The 22910-nt window shown below is 41.7% G+C and overlaps 1 protein-coding gene across 12 annotated transcripts in view; it reads left to right on the top strand.

Annotated features, from left to right (window-relative positions):
- The window catches only part of SEC31A (SEC31 homolog A, COPII coat complex component), a 64413-nt gene that overhangs the window by 7958 nt on the left and 33545 nt on the right, over positions 1-22910 (top strand). For all 12 annotated transcript variants that reach the window (XM_034770754.1, XM_034770755.1, XM_034770753.1 and 9 more), the window contains 12 exons: positions 2760-2958; positions 4286-4381; positions 6684-6824; positions 7356-7498; positions 8542-8641; positions 10952-11113; positions 11308-11460; positions 13000-13230; positions 14212-14286; positions 18326-18376; positions 20586-20663; positions 21984-22050. In XM_034770754.1, coding sequence (XP_034626645.1) covers positions 2760-2958; positions 4286-4381; positions 6684-6824; positions 7356-7498; positions 8542-8641; positions 10952-11113; positions 11308-11460; positions 13000-13230; positions 14212-14286; positions 18326-18376; positions 20586-20663; positions 21984-22050 — 1496 coding nt within the window. The remainder of the gene's footprint in view (positions 1-2759; positions 2959-4285; positions 4382-6683; positions 6825-7355; positions 7499-8541; positions 8642-10951; positions 11114-11307; positions 11461-12999; positions 13231-14211; positions 14287-18325; positions 18377-20585; positions 20664-21983; positions 22051-22910) is intronic.

Below are 22910 nucleotides of genomic sequence, written 5' to 3'. Positions count from 1 at the left end.
TGGACTGCAGCTGTTTAGAGTGCCTCCTGGTACAGTTGCACGACACCTACAACTCCCTGGGCTACTTCCCCATGGCCTCCTCCCAACACCTTCTTTGCCCTCACCACCAGACCTTCCTCCTGATGTCTGATAACGCTTGTACTTCTGAGTCCTCTAGCAGTACACCTACTCACTTTCAGCTTCTTGCACACCTCTTGCTCCCAGTTTCTCACACACACTTCCTCTCCTCTGGCTCCCCCTGGCTTGACTGGAGTGAGCCCTTTTATAGCATCAGAGGGGCCTTAATTAATCAGGTGCTTAACTGCCTCACCTGACTTTTAGCAGGTTAATTGGAGTCAGGTGGTCTATTAGCCTGGAGCAGCCCTTGCTCTGGTCACTCAGGGAACAGAAAACTACTTATCCAGTGGCCAGTATATCTCCCTTCTGCTACTCTGCTGTTCCCAACTGGTCTGGGTCTATCACACTTCCTAAGTGTGATACTTTGCATTTGTCCTTATTGAATTTCATCCTATGTAATTCAGACCATTTTTCCAGTTTGTCAAGATCATTGTGAATTCTAATCCTGTCCTCTAGAGTGCTTGCAACCCCTCCTAGCTTGGTATCGGCCACAAAATTTGTAAGTGTGCTTTCTTTTGTTGGCATCCTTTCGTCTGCGAGAGAATTGCAGCCTACGATGCAGATGGTTTGCAATGTCTCATGTGACTAAACAGTCCAATCCAAGATTTGCATGATCTTTAGTGTACTCTCTATGCCGTTATCTAAATCATTTATAAAGATATTAATAGGACCAGACCCAGGACACATTCTTGCAGGACCCCACACAATATACTCTTCCAGGTTGATTGTGAACCACAGATAACTACTCTGAGTACTGTTTTCCAGCCAGTTGTGCACCCACTTTGTAACAAGTTTGTCTGTGTTTTTCTAGTTTGTTTATGAGGCATGTGAGACAGTATCAGAAGCCCCACTAAAGTTGAGCTATATCACATCTACTTCTTCCCCCAATCCGCAAGGCTTGTTACCCTGTCAAAGAAGTATATTAGGTTGGTTTGACATGATTTGTTTTGTTTTAATGTAAAGGAAGATAACAGTTAGAGCCCCGAAGAATTTCCAGAGAGCAGAGGGAAAGTGTTAAGTGTGCTCTTAAAAATAGGAAAAGGCAGTTATAGCTTCCACATACTGTGTCATCCTATTGTGGTTAGGTATTGCGGGGGACCCATTTGATGTACCTGCGTGTTTTGTTTTTGCATTCCATATGTAGTTCAATACTTACACCTAGCTATTGGGAAGAGACGTTCCTGATTGTTTTGCTTCATTTAGACCCATATTACTTCTAACTTCATGCTGTGTATTTAGCTATAACTTATATAATTAGCATTAAAAATCCAAAAAGCCATCCTATTGACATCTTAGTGGCACTTGCAGTAGCATTGTAGTGGCTTCCATTCATTGTAAATTGGCCATAACAATGTCAATGAAAGCGTGAGATGCTCTTTTTGGAGATAGAGAAGGATCTGAAAACTTTCCATTGACACTGGATTAGGTCCATTAATCTTTCATACCAGATACAATGTCAGCACAAACATTAGTCCTTCCATTGACCCATAGTACTCTGTGGAGGTGTGTGCAACACTTAGAGATTGTCAGCTGTTCATCAGTGAATAAGCTGTAGTGTCAGCATTAATGTATTTTTATCAAAGATATGTATGACCGAAATATAGTGTATTGTAGCCCGGCTACACTGAGATATATAAATATCTAAATCCCTTGAGGGATGATGATAATGTTTTACACCACCTTATTATGTAGATGGAAGTTAATTCCATTTCATTCTCTACAGTCCATTTTTAAATAATGATGCACAAGTCTAAGACTGTTTTCCAAAAATTTACACCAAACACAATTGCCTGAACTTTTAGAAATTATAAATTGATTAAATTGTAATCTGTACAAAACAGAAACTGTCTTCCTTGTACAATATCTAACAAGTTGGGGTCCTGAATCTGATTAGGGCTCTCGGATGCTATCTTAATATAGATAACTGAGAACTGCTCAACACCAGGTTAGAGATATAAAATGTAAGTTAGTTGTGCTGCATATATTCCTCTTGCTCCTTGGAGCATTCAGCATATAATAGTGATTAATGGCGGCATTGTTAGTGCTGATGTAATTTTTTTTTAAAAGTCCTACCTCTTGGGTTTGTTTTGTTTTTTGTAGAAACTTGTTAGTTTGCTTTCCAAATGCATTAAGGCCACTTTGTAAGAGCAATGCCACAAGAGGGTGTGTCGTTATGTGGAAGAAATGTACTCTTTGCATGGCTGAACATACAGGAATATTGTTTTGTTATAAAACAACTTCGTTTAAAAAAAGGAAATCTGGATACTTACAGATTCACCAAGCAGTGTACACCAATATCAGAGATTTATGTGATTGCTTGTAGTTGGCTATGCTTATAATTCTCATTCAGGGATCACCTTTGCAAACATTATCTCAAAAAACCCTATGAGGTAAATAAGTATTCTGACTTTAGAGCCTTGAACTGAGGCAAATATAGGTTGTGACCTGTCCACTGTCACACTTTTGACAGAATGGGAGAGCTAGGAATAGAACCTAGCAGTTCTCAGTCTGATCTTACCACCAGCCTGCACTTCCTCCCATAAAGTGTTAGTGTTTTTTATCAGGGAAAACATTATGATGTTCTGGCACTTATAATGATATGGAAATGGATCTTCTTAAATTGTTTATTTTTTATCTTGTAGGTACCATAAATTGATATGGGGACCTCATACAATGGCTTCAGATGGTAGTCTTTCTGGAGTTCTAATTGCAGGCGGTGAAAATGGAAATATTATTCTGTATGATCCATCTAAAATTATGGCTGGAGAGAGTGAAGTTATAATTGCACAGAAAGACAAGCACACTGGGCCAGTAAGAGCTTTGGACGTGAATATTTTCCAGGTTAGATTTTTTTTCTTCAGTATACACTGTCATGGATTAGTAACATGGATTAGTAGGAAATGTTCTTCTCTTGTGATTTTTGGGGGAAAGTTGTATAAATATTTTTGCATATTTTAAAAAAGAAAACAATCTTTGATACTAATCATTATTTGACCTGAAATAATTTTTAAAATCTGATCTGCTTTTCACCATTTAGGGTATTTACTTTGTGTTTTTCTGTTTATACATTGAAATAAAATTGTTTTTCATTTTGTTTCTAGTCAGTTTCATTTTTCAGTTCTCATGCACTACTCAGTGTTATCATGGTTGCAGACAGATGTTGAAATTCCTCCCAAAAACTGTTTTCACTGAAATTTAAAAAATAACAACTAAATATTAGTTTTTAGGTTTTGTAACTCTTCCATTTTTGTATGTTGTTCCAAAATAAATGTTGGGGCCTAATGAAATGTTGGGGCCTAAAACTCATTGGCTTGACACAATTCTTAAAAGTAGTAGGGACTTAATCACAGAGCTAATTTAATTCCATCACTAATGTGGACTTACTTCTCAAGATATAGCATCTTTTCTCATTCATGACTGTTCTGTGAGATCTCCGTTTGTTTTGATTTACTAAGTAGCATTTTTTCTTTTGACACATGTTTTTACTAAGGCAGTAATTAGTTCAGTGACCTGTGTTTAAATTGCATGGTTTCTGTCCTTGTTTATTATGAAGTTGGAATCTGTTTTGCAACCAGCATTAGGGTATGAGCAAAATGCATTGCTATAATAGTTATTTTCCCTCTAGTTCATTCTCCTCAGATCCCATTGCTATTATCTTGGCATTCCTCTTCCACCTGTAAAACTGCTTCAAATGCTTCTCTTAATCTAGGAAATGTTTTTATAGGCCTTGATCTTGTGAATGCTTACTCATGTGTTTAACTTTACTCGCATTTGAGATCCCATTGAAGTCAGTGGGATTAGTAACACAAATAGAGGTAAACACAAACTTAATTGTTTACAGGTTTGGGGCATTAGTACAATGGAGTCATTTTGTGCAACCCCATTCTTTGTGTCCATTTTCTGCATATGAATACTGCAGAAACCAAGAACACTGCCTTGAGAATTTAGGTCCAACTTGCTGCAGAGTATATGGGGTCTTGGCTAATAAATAGTATTAGAAATATTAAGGAATCTTGTACCTCCTCTGAAGTGCTCTTGTTGTGACAAGGGCTACGTTCTGAGCTAATGTCAATTGGCACAGCTCCATGGATTGGGCCCACAGCGTTTGGGAAGGTGAAGGCTGATGCCAGAAATACTCTCAATGTCTATTGGCATCTTTCTATTACAGACAAACCTTGTAGCATCAGGTGCTAATGAGTCTGAAATCTATATCTGGGACTTGAACAACTTTGCCACACCAATGACACCAGGAGCTAAGACCCAGGTACTGGAGTTATGTTTGTCAAATGATTTGAAGAACTCTGAAAAATATGCAGATTATTTAATTTACTTGAAATCTCATACAGACATACAGTATTGAAGCCGTTCTAAGCACCAATCTCTGTTTTCAAAAACTTAATTTAAATATTGCAAATATTACCTTGAATGTAGTTAAGTCCTAGATAAACATCTGTTGTTGTGAGATACATTCCTTAAAATAATTATGTAGATTTCTATTCAGGATAAGAATCATACAAGTATGTTGTTACATTATGTATATTGTATATATTTTGCTCCCAAACAATAAAATAACCCCCAGTGGATGTTTGTTTTTCTGATTGTAAATGTATTGACTGTTATGGCTAAAAGTGGAGATTTCTCTGTTTTGTTTTGAATGTGATCCATTAATAGCTTCGACCTTTATAAAGCAATACAGACAGGTTGTAATGAACACCACCTTTGTGAAAATTGACTCTGAAGTTACTGGAGACTTAAATTGCATTCCAAGTAACCAACAATAACTCTATTTATAATGATGTTAATTGTGACTGTAGTGCAGTTTGTGTCCAGTTCTGAATTCTTTTGCACACCCAAACTTCCCAGTAAAGTTAGAACACTTAACTCTTGTGTCGTGTGTCAGCAAAATGACTTATCAGTTGTTACACTTTCAAGTCAGAGTGAGCAAAATCCCATTGTTGTGCATTCCTTGTACTGTATTTTGTTTGGTTCCTATGTGAGATTTTCTACCATGATAGTACCGAGACCTCTCCCAAACAGATCAAAGGGTTGAAGTTAGAGGCAGTTTTAACAAGAAAAGGCATGAAAGTTTGAGTTAGCTGTGGAATCAGCCAGTAATGACTCATCTTTTCATGGAGTAAGATTTTGCAGCAAGTTAAATCTGATGGGTCATTTTTGACCTGTCCCTAACTTTCATGGATGGAGTTGCATGTCAGTTCACCAATGGTTGTTAGAAAGTCAAGTCTCTCTAGTTTCCGTGTGCTTTAAACATCCTTCACTACTCTATGGAGGCTGTGTTTTTTGTAGCCTATTTTGGCATGTTCTACTGTGTGTTTAAGTCTGAAGGATCTTTATGCTGCCGTGAAAGATGCAGATTAAAAAATAAGGTGTTAAACCTGGCTATTAATAGGTGGTAGATTGTTAGGCGATAGGTGTGACAGTTGTAGATATTCATATGGAATGTATCATCTTAATATCTAAACACCTCTGGTTAGCCTGTGTTTTGTTTAAAGAAGACCTGGAGAATAGAAGAAAATGTTAGTCTTCTGTTCTTTTTTCCCCTTCTTCGTGCTGTGTAAAGAAGGCCTGAAAGATGTTTGTGGTATTGTGTATTTTAAAGTTTATTTTTCTCTGTGTGAATTTACATAGTTGTTAGTAGAAAAGCAGGTTGTATTTACCATGAAAAACTTTATGGTGCCTGGAGAACTAGTGAAGTTATTGCACAATCGTTATTGAGAGAATGAAAGTTGAGCCGTTGAGTAGCAATCTGTTTTAAAACGCTTTGATTTTAACTTGTTTTTTGTTATCAAATTAGTCCAATGACTAATAAACATTTGGGAGACATGCCCTTTGAGTTAAGGTGTGAGAGCTTGTAATGCACATGCTCTGAGACACCCAAGAAATTTCTAACATAATCAGGGAAGGCCAGACTTAATCATAGAATATCAGGGTTGGAAGGGACCTCAGGAGGTCATCTAGTCCAGCCCCCTGCTCAAAACAGGACCAATCCCCAACTAAATCCTCCCTCAAAGCAGGACCAATCCCCAGACAGATTTTTGCCCCAGATCCCTAAATGGCCCCCTCAAGGATTGAACTCACAACCCTGGGTTTAGCAGGCCAATGTTCAAACCACTGAGCTATCCCTCCCCCAATAAGGTAAAAAAAAGTAAGCAGAAAAAAGCTTTAACACTTGCCCCTCCAAACAAAAAACAAAACATACCGCCTGTCATTTTTCTATACATCACAAAAGACCAATGAAGGGCACAAGTCCAATTTTTAAATACTTTTTTGCGGGTCACTATTAAGCTCTGGGAGACAACAAACTTGCTCCGTCTTCCTCCATAGCTGGCAAATTTATCACAGGCAGAAAGGAAGGAGGGGTGCAGATAGCCAGCGTATATTTAAATGCATGGGTTTTAAAATTTCCTAGTGTCAGGAAGGTAAAATGAACACATGGGCTATGAGGATTAGCTTTGAAAACTTGTTGTTTTAGCCAACTTATCTAATCAAAAAAATGGAGCTCTCTGTTGGCAAAAAGAGACTGTTGGGATGTGTTTTGTTTGCAATAGCCTCCAGAAGACATCAGCTGCATTGCATGGAACAGGCAAGTCCAGCACATCTTGGCCTCTGCCAGTCCTAGTGGTCGTGCTACTGTGTGGGATCTGAGGAAGAATGAGCCTATCATCAAAGTCAGCGACCACAGCAACCGGGTAATTTATTATATTAAACTATCAAGAGCCTGTATTAATAATCATAAATGATTAACTATTAGACTTATTCTTGACAAGTGACTGCACGGATTCTCATTAGACTCTTAAGTGACACAGGAACATGTCCCCATTTTATACTACCTGCTGTAAGATCTGTTAATTTTTTAAAGGGCTATAATTGTATGCCAAAAGTGGATTATTATTTTAAATAATTAATTTTTGCAAATGATTAAATTAATATTTGGCCAGGAAGGAATTTGGTAGGGAGTTTAGGGTTCAGGCAAGAGAAGGGGACATTATGTATTACTCAGCAGTGAAAAGTCAGACTGGTTAAATGATGCGCACTATGCTGATAAATTCAGTATTGACCCATTCATGGCTGCAGTGGGAAGATTTAATTAAAATAGGCTGAAGTGGGAATAAACAGGGCCACGCTCCAGCCAGCATTCTCCATGCTTCTGTTTTGGAGGGTTCCTTTTTTTTATAGCTCTGCTTAATTATCTTGTGGTCTAACACTACTTTATCTATCAGATGCACTGTTCAGACTTGGCTTGGCACCCTGATGTGGCTACACAGATGGTCCTGGCTTCCGAAGATGACAGGTTGCCTGTAATTCAGATGTGGGATCTTAGGTTTGCTTCTTCTCCTCTTCGTGTTTTGGAAAACCATACAAGGTATTTATGTCGGCTAGTCTGTAAATCTTGAGTTTTGTTTGTTTGTTTAGCCATTTTCCCCATTCTAATCTTGGTTTGTACACAACTCTCTATCAGTTGGTATTAATGCCATCCCAATTTTAAGCTCCAAGGCAGATGCTTTAGCAGCTACTGTTATCCTTAATCTAGACGTTTTAGTGATACAGCTAGCCTTGGTGCTCAGCAAACCTGTGCCAATGGGCCACACTGGTTTTAAGGAGCTAGAACTGTGAAGCAGGAGCCCAGCTTTAATTTTAAAAAGTACATTTCTAGCTGTTTCCTTTGAGAAGAAACATTTACGTTTTTGAGACTATGTAAAACGATTGCAAGGGTGCAAAGAAGCAGCAGCCGGGCTCCACTTCTGCAGGAGGGGTTGGGGAATCTAAAGATCCCACACCCATACGAACAGTCATACTCGCTTTCTAATCCAAAATGAGTTGCTTAAATTTGGGGTGTAGTCTAATGAATCCTTTCACTAACTTCCCTAAACCTTTGGCTGACCTGGTGTACAGCGGTGTGAAAATGGTGGACAGGAGTTTACTGCATTCAAGGATGGAGGGCAGCAAAAAACTGTGTTGCAAGCACTCCCTGAAAATGCTGATGTTGACTGTGCTAATGTTAACCCTTTAGTAATAAAAAGAAGATGGCCGCAAGTATTAGTCACAGTTCTTATCCTGCAATGTTCCGAGTCCGGCATTAGTGTGACATTTTATTACACAATCTACCTTTGATATCCATGTTTTTTATCAATGGTTATAGTCTTTGGCTTTCAGGTACCTTTCTGGATTGTGCCCTTAGCCTGTGGCTACACTGTCATGCCTGCTGTGCAGAAAGTGGAAAAAAATCTATTTCAATAAAACAAATGTCGGCAGCACCTTCTCTACTCTCTCAACATAATGGGGGTGGCGGGGGACTTGGCATTTAAAGATGAAGTGGCCAGGTAATCTAGATGTGTGCTAATGAGGGTGCCTCATTAATCATCATGCATTTATATTAATATTTTCTTACTATGGCTTTTCACACAGGGGTATTTTGACCATTGCTTGGAGTATGGCAGATTCTGAGCTGTTACTAAGCTGTGGAAAGGATGCTAAGATTCTCTGCTCTAACCCTAATACAGGGGAGGTATTGTATGCAAACCATTTTTAAAGGTCATAAACAGAGAAAGATTCTTTGCATTACATTTGTTGTGGAGAACATACTGACTTTGTACATAATGACACAGTGTTGTGAGAAAACATTTTTTTAAACTAGTTAATATTTGTTTTAGACTGTGCCCTTCATACCAAAACTGTGTTCTCTGACCCCAAACATTTTGTACACACAACCCAACTGAGAAAAAATGGAAAAGTCTTATACAAAGGTGACCTCTTTAAGACCTGGAAGTTTTAGCTGCTACTGTCAGCCATATATATTATAAACCAGAACAGGACAAGACTTGTCCCCCGCTCACTCTTATGGTTCATTGAAGGGACACTGTCATTTCAGTTTTATCCATTTCATCTGCCTCTGCTAAAAGTAGCTTTGTGAAGTGCACCTGTCTATGGGCTCTTGTATTTTTGTCCATGGTTTCCTTGAGGTGTGTTTTTTGAGACACCTGCTGTTCTTTGCAATACAAAGAAACCATGAGCCAAAAATCTGGGGTCTGGTGATACATATGGGCAGGGTGAAAGTAAGATAAAATACTTACCGGTACAGGGGCCCAGCTTCAGGCCCCCCAACAAGGGGCAGGGCCTCGGGCGGAAGGGGCGGGGCTGGAGGTCAGCCTCCCCCAGTCAGCCCTTCCTTACTGCCCAGCGCCACCTGGGGCTCCGGCAGCAATTTAAAGGGCCCGGGGCTCTGGCCGCTGCTGCGGTAGCAACGGCGGTGGCCAGGAGTCCTGGGCCCTTTTAAATTGCCGGGCCACAGGGCAGCTGCACCTTTTGTCCCCCACCATTGGCGGCCCTGGGAGGGGCACAAAAGGGGCAGCGATGGTAACATCAGCCTTGTACGAGCCGGTACCGGCAGCCGCTTCTTACGTCATATGGTACGCCAACCAGCCTACTTTCAGCCCTCCATATGAGATCCCTGAACCCTTTTCCTTGCACATGTGAAAGCCTTTGTAGACCACACACCTGCTCTCTACCTCCTTTGGCCCCCATGGAGTGGGGTATCTGAAAGGACCTGCTTTCTTTGCTCCTACTTTGAGGAAGGAATTTTTGAAGGTGTTGAGGCTTCCTGGCCATGGGTTTTTTACATGATTGCATCCATTCAAAGCTACGCATGAGAACTCTGATTTGGGGGAGAAATCAAATTAGTATTGATTGTGTCATTTCTTACTTCACCATTTAAATGGCAGTACCCTACTCTAATACAGATGTTTTTGTACCTACATCTTTATGGCTCTGATTTGGCAAAGCACTTAAGCACATGCTTAATGTTAAGCAGGTGCGTGGTCCCACTGAAGTTAAGCATGTTTCAGCTTTGTTGGATGGGAATTTATATGCCCCCCCTCCTTTTTTTTTTTTTAAAGCTATAAGGCATTTTCAACCAGACACTATTTTGTATTTGCTGTAGAAGTGGTAAGAATTAATGTCTGATTGTGTTAATGGAAAATTAATAGAAGCTTTAATAATTACATTCCTTGCAGGTTTTTAACTGAACAACTTTTTAAAATGGTATGGATTTGTTATTCAGTAGACTTGAGTCTTTGATTAAAATCTATGGGAAGTAAACAGGTAGTTTTTCACCCAACAGAGGGCTCCCATAGTTACTATATAATACAAGAGAAACTCATTGAGTCATGGAAACATAGTTTTAAAATATGAATACATTTTCTTTGGCTATTTGAAATGTGCCCTAACACCTTCCTATGGATGTTGCCATAATGCAAAAAGACCCAAAACTGTGCACACAACATTGGTGAAAGTCAGCATAAGTAAACAGGTTTCTCCCAAGGTTAAGCTATACCTCATTCTTCCAATCATGCCCTCGTTCCAAAGCAATCAGCCTTATGCTGTGCCCTAGTCAGCAGCAGACGATGGCTCTGTTGAATCAAAGTGGGAAGCCAATGGTTCTCAGCTAAGAAAAATAGCATAATTTTCAATGGGATTTAGGCTCCTAAATCCTTTAGATTTTGAAAAATTTACCCTAAGTGACTAGCCTAGGGTCGTGCAGGAAATCTGTGGCAGAGGTGAGCACAGAAGCCAGATCTCCCGAGTCGCATTCCAGCACCTTAACCACAAAGCCATCATTCTTCTCTTGAAAGCCTTTAGCCACAGTTTTTAGCCCCTCCTTTCTTTCGTCCCATGGAGATGATTTTAAAGCAGGAGACCATAATCCTGTTTCAGCGTGTGGTTGCCCATCCTACTGACACAGGATCTTTAGTGACACATCAGTGTCTACAGTGTCGTTTATTATGTTAATACTGTTTCATCAAACTCTGTTTTGGCACAGGTGTTGTATGAGCTTCCCACAAATACCCAATGGTGCTTTGACGTTCAGTGGTGTCCCAGAAACCCTGCTATCCTTTCAGCTGCTTCTTTTGATGGACGGATCAGCATTTACTCCATCATGGGAGGGAGCACAGATGGTTTGAGGCAGAAACAGGTAGACAAGGTATTGAAAAACGTGAAGAGGAGAATGTGAAGTTGGAGAAGAAAATAGTTTGCTCCGTGTGACAATATTTGAAAATGGCGGAAGCATTGACTGCCAAAGTAGTGCACTAGACTGTTGAATAATTATCATGTACAAATACGTATCTTACGTTGAATACTGCAGGAAATGTGCAATCAGTTTCTTTCTCTTTAAAGCTTTCATCCTCCTTTGGGAATCTTGATCCATTTGGCATGGGGCAGCCCCTCCCTCCGTTGCAGCTTCCACAGCAGACAACTCCTCAGAGCACTGTTCTACCGTTAAAGAAGCCACCCAAATGGGTCCGACGGCCTGTGGGTGCATCATTTTCAGTAAGTGAGAGCCCTTTTGTAGGCTACTGAGTGGGCAAAATTGACTTTGCTGTAACATTTCTGATATATTCTCTGCAAGCAGTGTAGAAAGGGTGCTATATTGCATTACAACAGAGCTTCACTCATTTGCAATAATGACTGGAAAGTCCACTGTGGAGTACCACGTTTTGCATTTGGCAGCCAAGCGAATAAATGTTACAAAATAATTTTTATATGTGCTGCAACACCATACACTGTGTTAATTTACTTTGCTACGTGTACTTTAGTTTTCAATTACGAACTACACTGCATAATAAATACACTCTATGTTTAGTAACAGCTTTGAAGTGTGTGAGACCTTTCTGCTGTTAAGTCTTTGCTGAGAAGCAGGGTGAGAGTGCCAAGTTTGTGTGTGTAGGATTATCAAAGTCACAGATTAGCCAAGTGAGATTTAGCAAAGTTCCACTGTACTTTGAGAGCAGAGCCATCTGTTCTATAACTTCATTGTTCACTTACTTCTAAGTTACAGGTTTTTTAACTGAGAACTAGAATATACTAGGATTTTGTTCGCTCAGTGTTGAACCCTGACTCAGAATAGATATCTGTGCCAAAGTACTGATCTAGTCTCAGCATAGTGTTATCTAATTCATAGGTTAACGTGAAATTTGACATCTCCATAAGGGTATAATTAATGTTGATTTGGAAACAATTCATATATCCTTCTAACTGTATTTTGGGATGTTGATTCCCATTAGCTCATCCTAGTTCTCCATTAGCTAACTGAGAAATTTGGATGTGTGTGGGTTTTTTGCTTTATACTATTTACTCATTTAAAGCCAAATCAGTTAACTTTTTTTTTTTTTTTTCTTCTTTCCCTATTATCCCAGTCTTGGTTCTTTCTCTGCCACTTTTATTTCTGTCTATCTAATCTGCCAGTTGTGTGCTGTCTAAGGTAGTGTTGCACATTTTTAGTTATATTTTCAGGTAGCACTTATTATGCCCTATGTAAAAAGAACAGGAGTACTTGTGGCACCTTAGAGACTAACAAATTTATATGCTTCCCCCCCACCCCCCCATATGCATATATGCATCCGAAGAAGTGGGCTGTAGTCCACGAAAGCTTATGCTCTAATAAATTTGTTAGTCTCTAAGGTGCCACAAGTACTCTTGTTCTTTTTGCGGATACAGACTAACACGGCTGCTACTCTGAAACATGCCATATGTGTATATGTAATTTTATTATTTAACAATTCTATCGTAGCAGCACCAGAAGCCCCAATCAAGATTAGAGCCCCATTGTGTTAGATGTGCAAATACACTGTCCCTGTTCCAAAGAGCTTTCAGTCTGAGGCTGTGATCCTACAAACATTTATGCAAATGAGTAATTTTACTACTCTGAGTAGTCTCCATGAGTTCAATGGGGCTACTCACATGTGTAAGTGTTTGCAGGATTGGGGCAACGAATCAAGAGAGAAAATGTGTGTATGTAAGTAATGTATAAATGGGTGTGCATTGTATCAATATGTTGTAATATTTGGTACATTATTTATTAAATTACAGTTTGGAGGGAAGCTCGTTACATTTGAGAATATAAAGTCTCATCAACAAGGACCCGAGCAGCAGCAGCACCACCACGTGTATGTGAGTCAAGTTGTCACGGAGAAAGAGTTTCTGAACCGCTCGGATCAGCTGCAAGAAGCTGTGCAATCCGAAGGCTTCATCAACTACTGTCAGAAAAAAATAGAAGCTGCCCAGACTGATTTTGAGAAAAATGTGTGGTCTTTCTTAAAGGTAATGTTTTTCAGATGTTTCTGAATTATTAAAGGATTCCCCAGCCTCTTAAAACCAATACTAAAAGTGGTTCTCAGTACATGGTAAAACATTTTAAACGGAAAACGCTGTGTAAAGCTAATGAGGCAATTTCTAGTTTGTACAGTAGAATGAGATTAGATTCTGAAAATGGTATCAAATAATCCATTTACTTGATCAAAAGAGATTACTGGTGGCAGGACAAGAAATCTTTGAAATAGGTATGCTTTAGTGTCTGCTCTTAAAAGATGTTCTAGCAGAAGCAAAGAGCTACAGATTCTGGGGAAGGTTTGACATAATTTAATCATTAGCCTAGTAGTGGTACATCTGTATACTCGGTCAGATAATGAGAGATTTCATTTGGTAAGGTAAAATATGCTTTCTGTTATTAGTTATGACGTTTTGTGTTTTCAGAATAAGAACTAAATGGAAATTGAAGAGGTCCAGTTACTAGACATAGCTATACTCAGAGGCCCAGATCCTCAGAGTCCACAATTACAGGGTCGGCTCTAGCTTTTTTGCTGCCCCAAGCAGCAAAAAAAAAGCGCCACCCCCCGAGCCCCCCAACCGAGCGCCGCCCGACCCCCCCCCAGAGCGCCACCCCCCCCGCCTCGTGCTGCCGAGCGCCAGAGCCCGCCCCTGCCGAGTGCCGCCGGAACTGCCCCCCGAGCCCGCCATCACCCGCCCCCCACCGACTGCCACGCCGCCGGAGCACCCCTCCCCCCCGCGGAATGCCGCGCCACGCTCCCCCCGCCGCCCCTTACCAGGTGCCGCCCCAAGCATGTGCTTGGGTGCCTGGTGCCTGGAGCCGGCCCTGCACAATTAAGTTCTCCCTTTTTAACACATTTTGCTTAATCATTGATTTCCAATACATGGTCAGTTGAAATTACAATGGGGAAAATGAAATTAGGATTCAAAACATGCTTCTTTTGACTATTAGTTTTTTGTTTTGTTTTTTTAAAGGTGAATTTTGAAGAAGATTCTCGTGGCAAATACCTTGAACTTTTGGGGTACAGGAAGGATGACCTAGGGCAAAAGGTAAATCTGCCTTAAAGTTGTGTATGTATTAAGTATTTATACTGAGGAATATATTGAAATATAAAATATTAGAGACAGGGTCAGAAGTTGAGGTGCTTATATTATTTGGCATATAAATGGAGAGTTGGAATGGCAGTAACAAAACAGAGCATGTGAGAGGACATAATGTTTTTCTGTATAGTAGTATCTTGAGGGTGCTTCCTGATAACTCAGTTAAAGCTGTATTATCCCAGGATGCAGTTATGACCCTGTGATAACTACTATATTACAATGACTATAACCTAGTGGTCTCCAATCTTTTTACACCCAAGATAACTTTTTTTTTTTTTTTTAATCTAAGGGCAATCCAGGATCTACCCCGCCCCCTCTCTCCATTTCCCCCTCCTCCCCCCGTCAGTCACTCTCCCCCACCCCCTCACTCACTTTCACCGGGCTGGGGTAGGGGGTTGGGGTTTGGGAGGGGGTGCGGGGTCTGGGCTGGGGCCGAGGGGTTTGCAGTGTGGGAGGGGGCAGGGGGTTGGGGTGCAAGCTCTAGGAGGGAGTTTGGCTGCAAGAGGGGGCTCCGGGCTGGGGCAGGAGGGAGTACAGGGTGCTGGCTCTGGGAAGAGGGTCAGGGGTGGGACAAAGGGTTGGGGTTCAGGAGGGGGTTTGGGGTGCAGGAGGGGGTGTGGGGCACTAGCTTTAGGAGTGGGCTGAGAGTTGGGGTGTGGCCTCCTGCCAGGCAGCACTTACCTCTGGCGGCTCCCGGTCAGCGGCCAGTGCAGCGAGGCTAAGGCAGGCTCCCTGCCTACCCTGACCCCACACCGCTCCCGGAAGGGGCCAACGCGCCCCTGTGCGGGAGGGGGGGGGTGGCACGTGGCTCCGCACACTGCCCCTCTCTGCAAGCATTGCCCCCGCAGCTCTTCTGGCCAATGGGAGCTGCAGGAGCAGTGCGCGGAGAGAGACCCCTGGCCCCCCTCCCCTCCCGCCCCTGTGGCCATGCTGACCACTTCCGGGAGTGGCGTGGGGCTAGGGTAGGAAGCGAGTCTACCTTAGTGGCAGCCACACTGCACCACCAGAGATCATGATCGATCGACCGGTTGGTGACCACTGCTATAAACAGTACCCTCAGGTTATTTAAATACCACTATCTTGAAGACTTATTATTTAAGCACCAGCAGTGTGCTCATTGTTCAAGAAGATCCAGAAAAACACTGTATCTGCTCTGAAATTTTTATCTAGATACACAACACAAAATACCTTATGAGACCCTGGAGAAATTTCCGACTAGAGCTTTTTGTGGCAATAGCAATATTTTTTTAAGGTATATGTTCTCCTCTTGTTGTAGACACTCAGGTTGAAAATTTCAAAGCGGTCAAGAGAATTTAGATACATCTATTAATTTTAATAAATGTGTGTCTAATCCTCTAGACTGCTTTGAAAATCTGAACCTCATTTTTTTCCTGTTAATAGGAATTACTCATGTATGTGGAGATGCAATTCAGTGCAATTACACATGTATAGTACATAATTAAAAAAATTAAACCCTCTTTTCAGTCTCGAATTAGGATAAAATACTAAGAGAGTAATATTCTTTTTTTTATTTGGGTGGTAATAATTTTTAGGAAACAGGAAACCCTTCCCTCCCAAGAAGAACCCCAAAACAATCAAATCTATTTACATTCAGAAAGATAGATGTTTTCTCCACCTCTTGAAATAGCAATTTACACTGTTTGGGTACAGTTTACCTCTTTCTAACCCAGAAAAACATCTTTATCTTGGAGTGACAGAGTTAAATCTGGTCTCCAGAAACAACTGTTGCCTAAGTAGGATACAGGGATAAGTCTTCAGACCCACAGTTTTTCATTCTTGTGTTTAAAATTGGTCTCTGGTGCCTGTTATCACGAAGACAGCAAGACACTTCAGACCCTCAAACCCATACTTTGATTAGGTGCTAGTTCAAAAATGTCTGTAAGTGTTAATGGTAAGGAATTTAGTGGTATATGTAGAGTATGTAAGTATCGTGGTATGGGACCTGATTGACCTTTTAGGTGAATTGATGTGCTTTGAAATAGAAAATGAGTTTTCTGTGTCCATGCTCTTCATCTTCATAGTATCTTCTGTGTCTCTGCGTACACCAATCCTTGAAATCTGACGTTAGGATTGCCAACTTTCTACTCGCACCAACGGAACACCCTTGCCCAGCCCCTTCTCTGAGGCCTGCCCCCTGCAAACTCCATCCTCCCCTCCATGTCGCTTGCTCTCCCCACCCTCACTCACTTGCTCATTTTCACCGGGCTGGCTTAGGGGGCCGGGGTATGGGAGGGGGGTTGAGGGCTCTGGCTGGGGGTGCGGGCTTTGGGGTGGGACCAGGGATGAGGGGTTTGTGGTGCAGGAGGTGGCTCTGGGCTGGGGGTGGAGCTGAGGGGTTTGGAGTATGGGAGGGGGCTCCGGGCTGAGGCAGTGGGTTGGGGTGTGGGAGGGGGTATGGGCTCTGGCTGGGGTTGTGGGCTCTGGGATGGGGCCAGGGATGAGGGGTTCATGGTGCAGGACAGGGCTCTGGGCTGGGACAAGGAGTTGAGGTGCAGGGTTAGGGTGTGGAGCCCCCGGCTGCCCCTACGTTTAGGAACCGGAGGGGGGACATGCCAGCTGCTTCCTGGGAACCACACGGCGCGGAGGCTAGCAGGGAGCCTGCCAGTCCCAGTGCCACCAACCAGACAGTCAGCAGCTCAGGCAGCGGTCCTGACCGGAACCATCGGGATCACTTTTCGACTGGGTGTTCCGGTTGAGAACCGGATACCTGGTCACCCTATCTGACGTGCTTTTCTGAGCTTGCTTTTCAAGCCATCACCTTTATTTCTCAATGCTGCATTCTTCACCTGTTTCAGTAGAACAGTGTTGCCTCTATGAAATCTCCAATTTGTCTTCCTTTAATTTTGACTAAGTTGGTGCAAACACTTTCCTCATTTTTGTAATCTGTAGCACCTCCAAACTTAAAAGTGTGTCTGAAAAATAGCCAGTTTTCAGCAAAGAATTGCACTTTAAACTGAATCCATGTTATCTATTGAGTTGAAACAATACAGAGTGACTGACTAGTCTTAGAGTTAATGACATCTTGACAACAAAAACCAATTTATTAGGTTCCTTACTTTATCACTAATATAAAAAGAGGAATTGGTGTCAGTTTGCCAGAATGAGCTTCTAGTAGCATGTGGCTTTATTTTATTATTTTTTGGTCTGGCACTCTGGCCAAACCAAGGGAACTTCTGGAATATCACTTTTCATTGCTGTATTTACAGTAATGTAAATAAAAATGAGAGTCTAGGAAAAAACCTGTGCATTAGGCTAAATATACAGACTAGAACAGCCGGTAGGGATACTATTCAAGGTGTAGAACTAGAAGTAATCAGATGAGATTAGTGGTATTAGAAAAGCCATTCTGTCCAGCTGCTGGACTAATGCTTTTCCAGTCTGTATTTTAACTCTTTATCTATACATTAGGTTGGGATTTTCACAGGGATCTAAAGGAGTTAGATACCCACTTGACATTGAAAGTCAATGAGAGGTAGGTGTCTGCACTCTTCCGCCTGTTTGAAAATCCTACCCTGACACATTATCGTGCTGTGGTTGAAATAATCCTAACAAAATCCAGTTTCCCTAATCACTATAGATAGGGATTTTTTCCCCCCTGAGAGCTGTGTTATAACATTATTTTTATTATTTTATTACTACAGTAGAACTCAGAAGTCCCAATCAGGATTGGGGCCCCGTTGTGCAACACAATGGAAGACACAGTCTCTGCCCCCAGAAAGCTAAAATCCAAGAAGATTTTAACCTTTAGAAGCAGTCAGTTCCATCACGGTTTGGTTAGCATGGGTCTCAACGTAAATTCCTCTGCACAATGATCAGGGAAATGTTCTAGCATGGTTTCAACTCTCATGCAATCAGGGCCTTATCTTCATCTCCAACTTTTGGTGACCTGCAAAATGTTAACACTTGCTACATACCCTAAAGTAAGAGAGAAAAACCACTTAACTAATAAATCTTATTTATTTTGTAGATTACTTCAGCTCTGAATAAAGAGAGTCTTGTAGATGGCAAACCAGAGGAGGTAAGCAAACAAAAACAACAAAGATCTTTTTTGCCATATTAATATAATAAAAATGTACCAGGTAAGAATAATTTCTCTTTTAACTCAATATTTATACCAGAACATATGAATGACTCAGATTATGAGCATGTTGTAAATTTACAATTTTCACATAAACTCTGAAAGTTCATATTTAAAAAAATCCCTGAAATCTCTGGCACTAGAACTGTGTGAATATCATTAGTTAGTTTATTTCTTATCGCCCAGTTAGCAGTTAATGGTGTGTTTGTTTTAGGATCTCTGTCTACAGGGAGCGAAATTAATCTTGACATGAGTCTTGTGGGGTTTCTTTGCTCCTCCATATTGGTTGCTTTTTTAATCCTTTTGTAGTGTCCATTACAATGTTTATGTTGTCTGTGGGTGTAGAAAGGTATCATCCTTCCTGTTGTCAGGCAATCTCTGCAGCCTCCGGATCATTAACAAAAAGAATTGCAACGTGTTGGGGGAAGACCCACCCTGGAAAGCACAGAGTAAATAACAACCTTCATAGCTAGCCCAGAAATAAACGGTTACTCTTCTCTCTTTCTCTCTGCAGTCCCACATTCTCAGCAAGTCACGTTTGTTGTAGGCAGTCTCTACTTATATTGCAATTTCTACCATCCCTTAAACATCTGGTAAAACAAAGTGTTGTGAACTCTGGCTAAACCTAATTCAAGATAGTAATTCACTCTAATGGGAGTTGCAGAGAGAAATATAATCTGTGGCGTCTAAGTGCTCATCACTCTGGAGACAGACAGTACAGGGAATCCTGCCCTTATCATATGGAATGAGGGAGCTGGGGAAGGGAGCTCTCGCCACAACAATGATCTAGGGACCGTCCAGGTCCAGGATTGTAGGGGTGGAAGAAGGCAGGGAATGCACTGCCAGGCAGCGTGCTTTGCTCCTGTCAAGAGGAGCAGTTGGTGGCCCTGCCTAGTGTGTGCTGTACATTGCAGGATACTGATTGAGGGGGCTGCCCACTCTTCCCAGAGTGAATCTGATGTAGCAGCAGGCCTGGAAGCTAGGCCCTTCTTGTAACGGGGTGCTCACCGTGCCCCGCTGGGTTCAGCCTCCTGTCCCTGCTCCCCAATAAGTCAGGACCATTTCAAGCTGGTGCAACACCTGCACTCTTTATTCCTGTGTCCAGTCCCCCCAACCAGTTCCAACTATCTGTAAATAGATTATTGACAGGTTTGGCCTACCACAGGCCTCAGTGGCAACAGGCTCCTTCTGAGCGTACTCCTCTCTGTCCCCCCCCACTTCTTCCCAAGCTTTTAGCCCCTGTTAATGAGGCGGGCAGGTGTGGCCATTTTCCAGGACAGTCCTAGCTAGTGACCCAGCCCGAACCCATTTCCCCTGATTGGGGTTGGGGTGGCAGGAGCTAATTAGGGTTTCCCCTGCAGCACCTGGCCACACTTCTCCCCTAGCATACCAGAGAAGGGTTTGGTCTAATGGTTTAATTTTCAGCATGTGGGACTGAATCTGAGATTTCCACTTGTAAGCTTTCTTGTAAGAACGGCTTGCATTGAATACGCATCTTTTTTTTCTTAGTGGTCTAAAGTGGTAATGAAATATGCCCTCGCCCTACATTCTCTGCTTCACACTCTCTCCTTTGTCAGAGTCTGTTACAAACACTCTTCATATCATTATAGTGCACATGCTCTTTTGGCTACCATCAATAAGTGTCAAATTTAAAAAAAAGTGGCTACATGTGTTCAGATGGCTAATTGGAAAACTATGGCCTGGTCTACACCTAAAAATTATTTTGACCTAGCTACATTTCTCAGGGCTGTGAAAAACTCTGTGCCCTGTGCAGAATAGTTAGGTCGACAGAATTCTTCCATCAACATAGCTACCATCTCTGAGAGGTGGATTGGCTACATCGGTGGAAAAACCCTTTCTGTCGACATAGGAAGCATCTACGGTGCAGTGGCTACAATGGCGAACCTGCAGCGCTGTAGCTGTGCTGTTGTAGTGTAGATGTGGTCTAAGTGTGGCTCTTAGTGGGGAAAACCGAGGAAGTGAAGACATTTATATTTCTGCAAATGGAGTTCTGCTCTTGGCAGACTCGCTCTGTATATTGTTGGCTCGTGTTCCTTTTAATCTGTGTTCTTCAGTGCTGAGTGTCTTTCTCTCTCTCTCTCTCCCCTGCTACCTTTTTCCAAATGCAATCTTCCGTTCTCTGCAAAAGGCTCTTAAAGAATCGGACCAATCAGTACAAAGTGATGATGAAGATAGCCAAGCTACTGAAGAGCCGTTCTTGGGAGAGGTAAGTGTTGGCTTCTGTATTAACTAGGTTGGGTTATCACGCGCGTACCCACTGCCTTAACAGCTCATTTCCTTTCTAGTGTGTCTTTCTAATGTTCTGTGTGTGTGTGTGTGTGTGTGTGTGTGTGTATTGTACCTGCGCATATTTGCACAATGGCAAATGAGAGGGGACGTGGTCAATCAACAGTTTCTCTGTTCAGGTTTGGTTCACACTATGAAAAGGTTGAGAACTCATGTTTGAAGGAGACTTCCCCTGGGTAGTACGCATTTCTACATGAATTTTATTTTAAATACCAAAATTAACATGTGGTGCATAGATTTTCACATCGGATTTGAGATCATTGTTTTTTTTTTTTTCACTGAAAGATCATAAACGGTTCTATTGTAGAGGCTGCTGAATACTCTGGTCCTTATCCAGTAAAGCATTTTTAAGCATCTGCTTAATTTTCAGCATGTGAGTGGTCTCATTTCAATGTCCAAAGCTAAGCAAGTGCTTAAATGCTTTGCTGGATTGAGCCAGGGTGCCCAGGACCTTGCAGAATCAAGCACCAGATCTCCGTGCAGTAAAGTTAAGTGTTAGGTAGGTAGCATTAATATACAGATCAGCCTTTTTGTGGGGAAAAATATATGCTTATTTAAAAAGCAGTACATACCAACCTGATACATCATGCTGGAGCAATTAGATGCTTGGACATTGACTCACCCTGACCACCTTGAGCAGGTGATGTAACTTTTTGGTTTCCCTCTCTGTAAAATGAGGATGTTATCATCTGCACTCCTCACAGTGGGCTGTGAGGATTAATTAGCTAAATTTTCTGGAGGGTTTTTTTTATTATTACTATTCCGTGCATTCATGCATGGAAATCCCAAGGCTGTACCTTGTTGTCTAAGTAATTGCTCGCAATGTCTAAATACTCTCCCAGGTACTTAAATGAACCTCTTCCCAGTGAAGTGTGAACCCTGACGTTTTTGAAGTATTTTCCCCTAATTGCATCTAGTTTTAATAATGCTCACCAGTGATCTGTCAGCAGTGTGTTTTTATGTTTGTACATTTGCATAGCTAGGTAGATCACTGGGTACGTTCCCGGCTTTTCCACAGTGCTCAGAGATTTGCTTTGTGCAGGTGCTGGGGGAAGTTAATGACATTGAGTAGAAAGACTGAGCATAACAATGCTCTTTCATTCTAAGTTAGTGGCCCCTTGGGGAACGGCTGTAAGAAAGCATACCATGCCCTCCCATATACGGTGTATGTCTTCAAACATGGATTTATTTAGCCGAATCTTTGCATAGACTGAAAAACTGCACTTTTCCTCTCTATTAGAGAACAAAAGAGGAGACTGAAGATCTGACATCTGGAAAAGAAACGTTTAACATCTCTGTCAGTGGAGGTAAAAACCTGTTTATATTGATTTCATGGTACTTGCAAATATTTTTAATTATTGAGATACAGCAACTGTAGCATTACCTAAATTTTCTTTATATGGAGCCTTCTGCCTAGGGAATGTCAGAGAGTCTGTTATTTACCCGCATTTCAATTATTTCACTTCTATATTAGCTTTCACCCAACAATCTCAAAGTACTACAACATCTGTGTTAGGAAAAGTAAGGAATTACACAGGGATTGCATCCCCCATCACTGAAATGCATCCACCTCTGGGTAGTTTGACACCTTTTTAACTGCACATAGCAACACTACTTTTAGACAGATTGTTAGGAAGGATCCTGTACCAGTTGACACTGAAATTAGAAGAAGGGTTTAGTAGACAGACTGTTATTAGCAGAGTTCAGATTTGGTCAGGAGATGGGTGTTAACACCTCATTCTTACCAACACTCCCAGGGGATCTTTAGTGACCACCGAAGTTCAAGGCCTTTCTTGTACATCTCATCCACAAGATAGCACTTCAAGAAGCCCTGACAAAATACACTGGGTCATAGTTTCAGTACTGACTCAGAAAAAAGAGTGCTGCCTTGTGAAATACCAGCAGTACTTCCTATGGGCTAGTCTACACTACCCGCCCAGATCGGTGGGTAGAAATCGATCTCTTGGGGATCGATTTATCGCGTCTCATCTAGACGGATAAATCAATCCCCCAATCGACGCGCATACTCCCACCTCCTCACAGCGGGGTAAGTTGAATAGGATACGTCGAATTCAGTTACACTATTCGCCTAGCTGAATTTGCGTATCTTAAATCGATTTCCCCCCCCCCCCCCCCGTAGGTCTCGCCTAAGACACTAAAGTAAGTG

This window comes from Trachemys scripta, chromosome 5 (assembly GCF_013100865.1).
Source record: "Trachemys scripta elegans isolate TJP31775 chromosome 5, CAS_Tse_1.0, whole genome shotgun sequence".
Classification (NCBI taxonomy): domain Eukaryota; kingdom Metazoa; phylum Chordata; order Testudines; family Emydidae; genus Trachemys; species Trachemys scripta.
The sequence above is the reverse complement of the archived record's forward strand: the minus strand, read 5'-3'. Positions and strand labels throughout refer to the sequence as shown.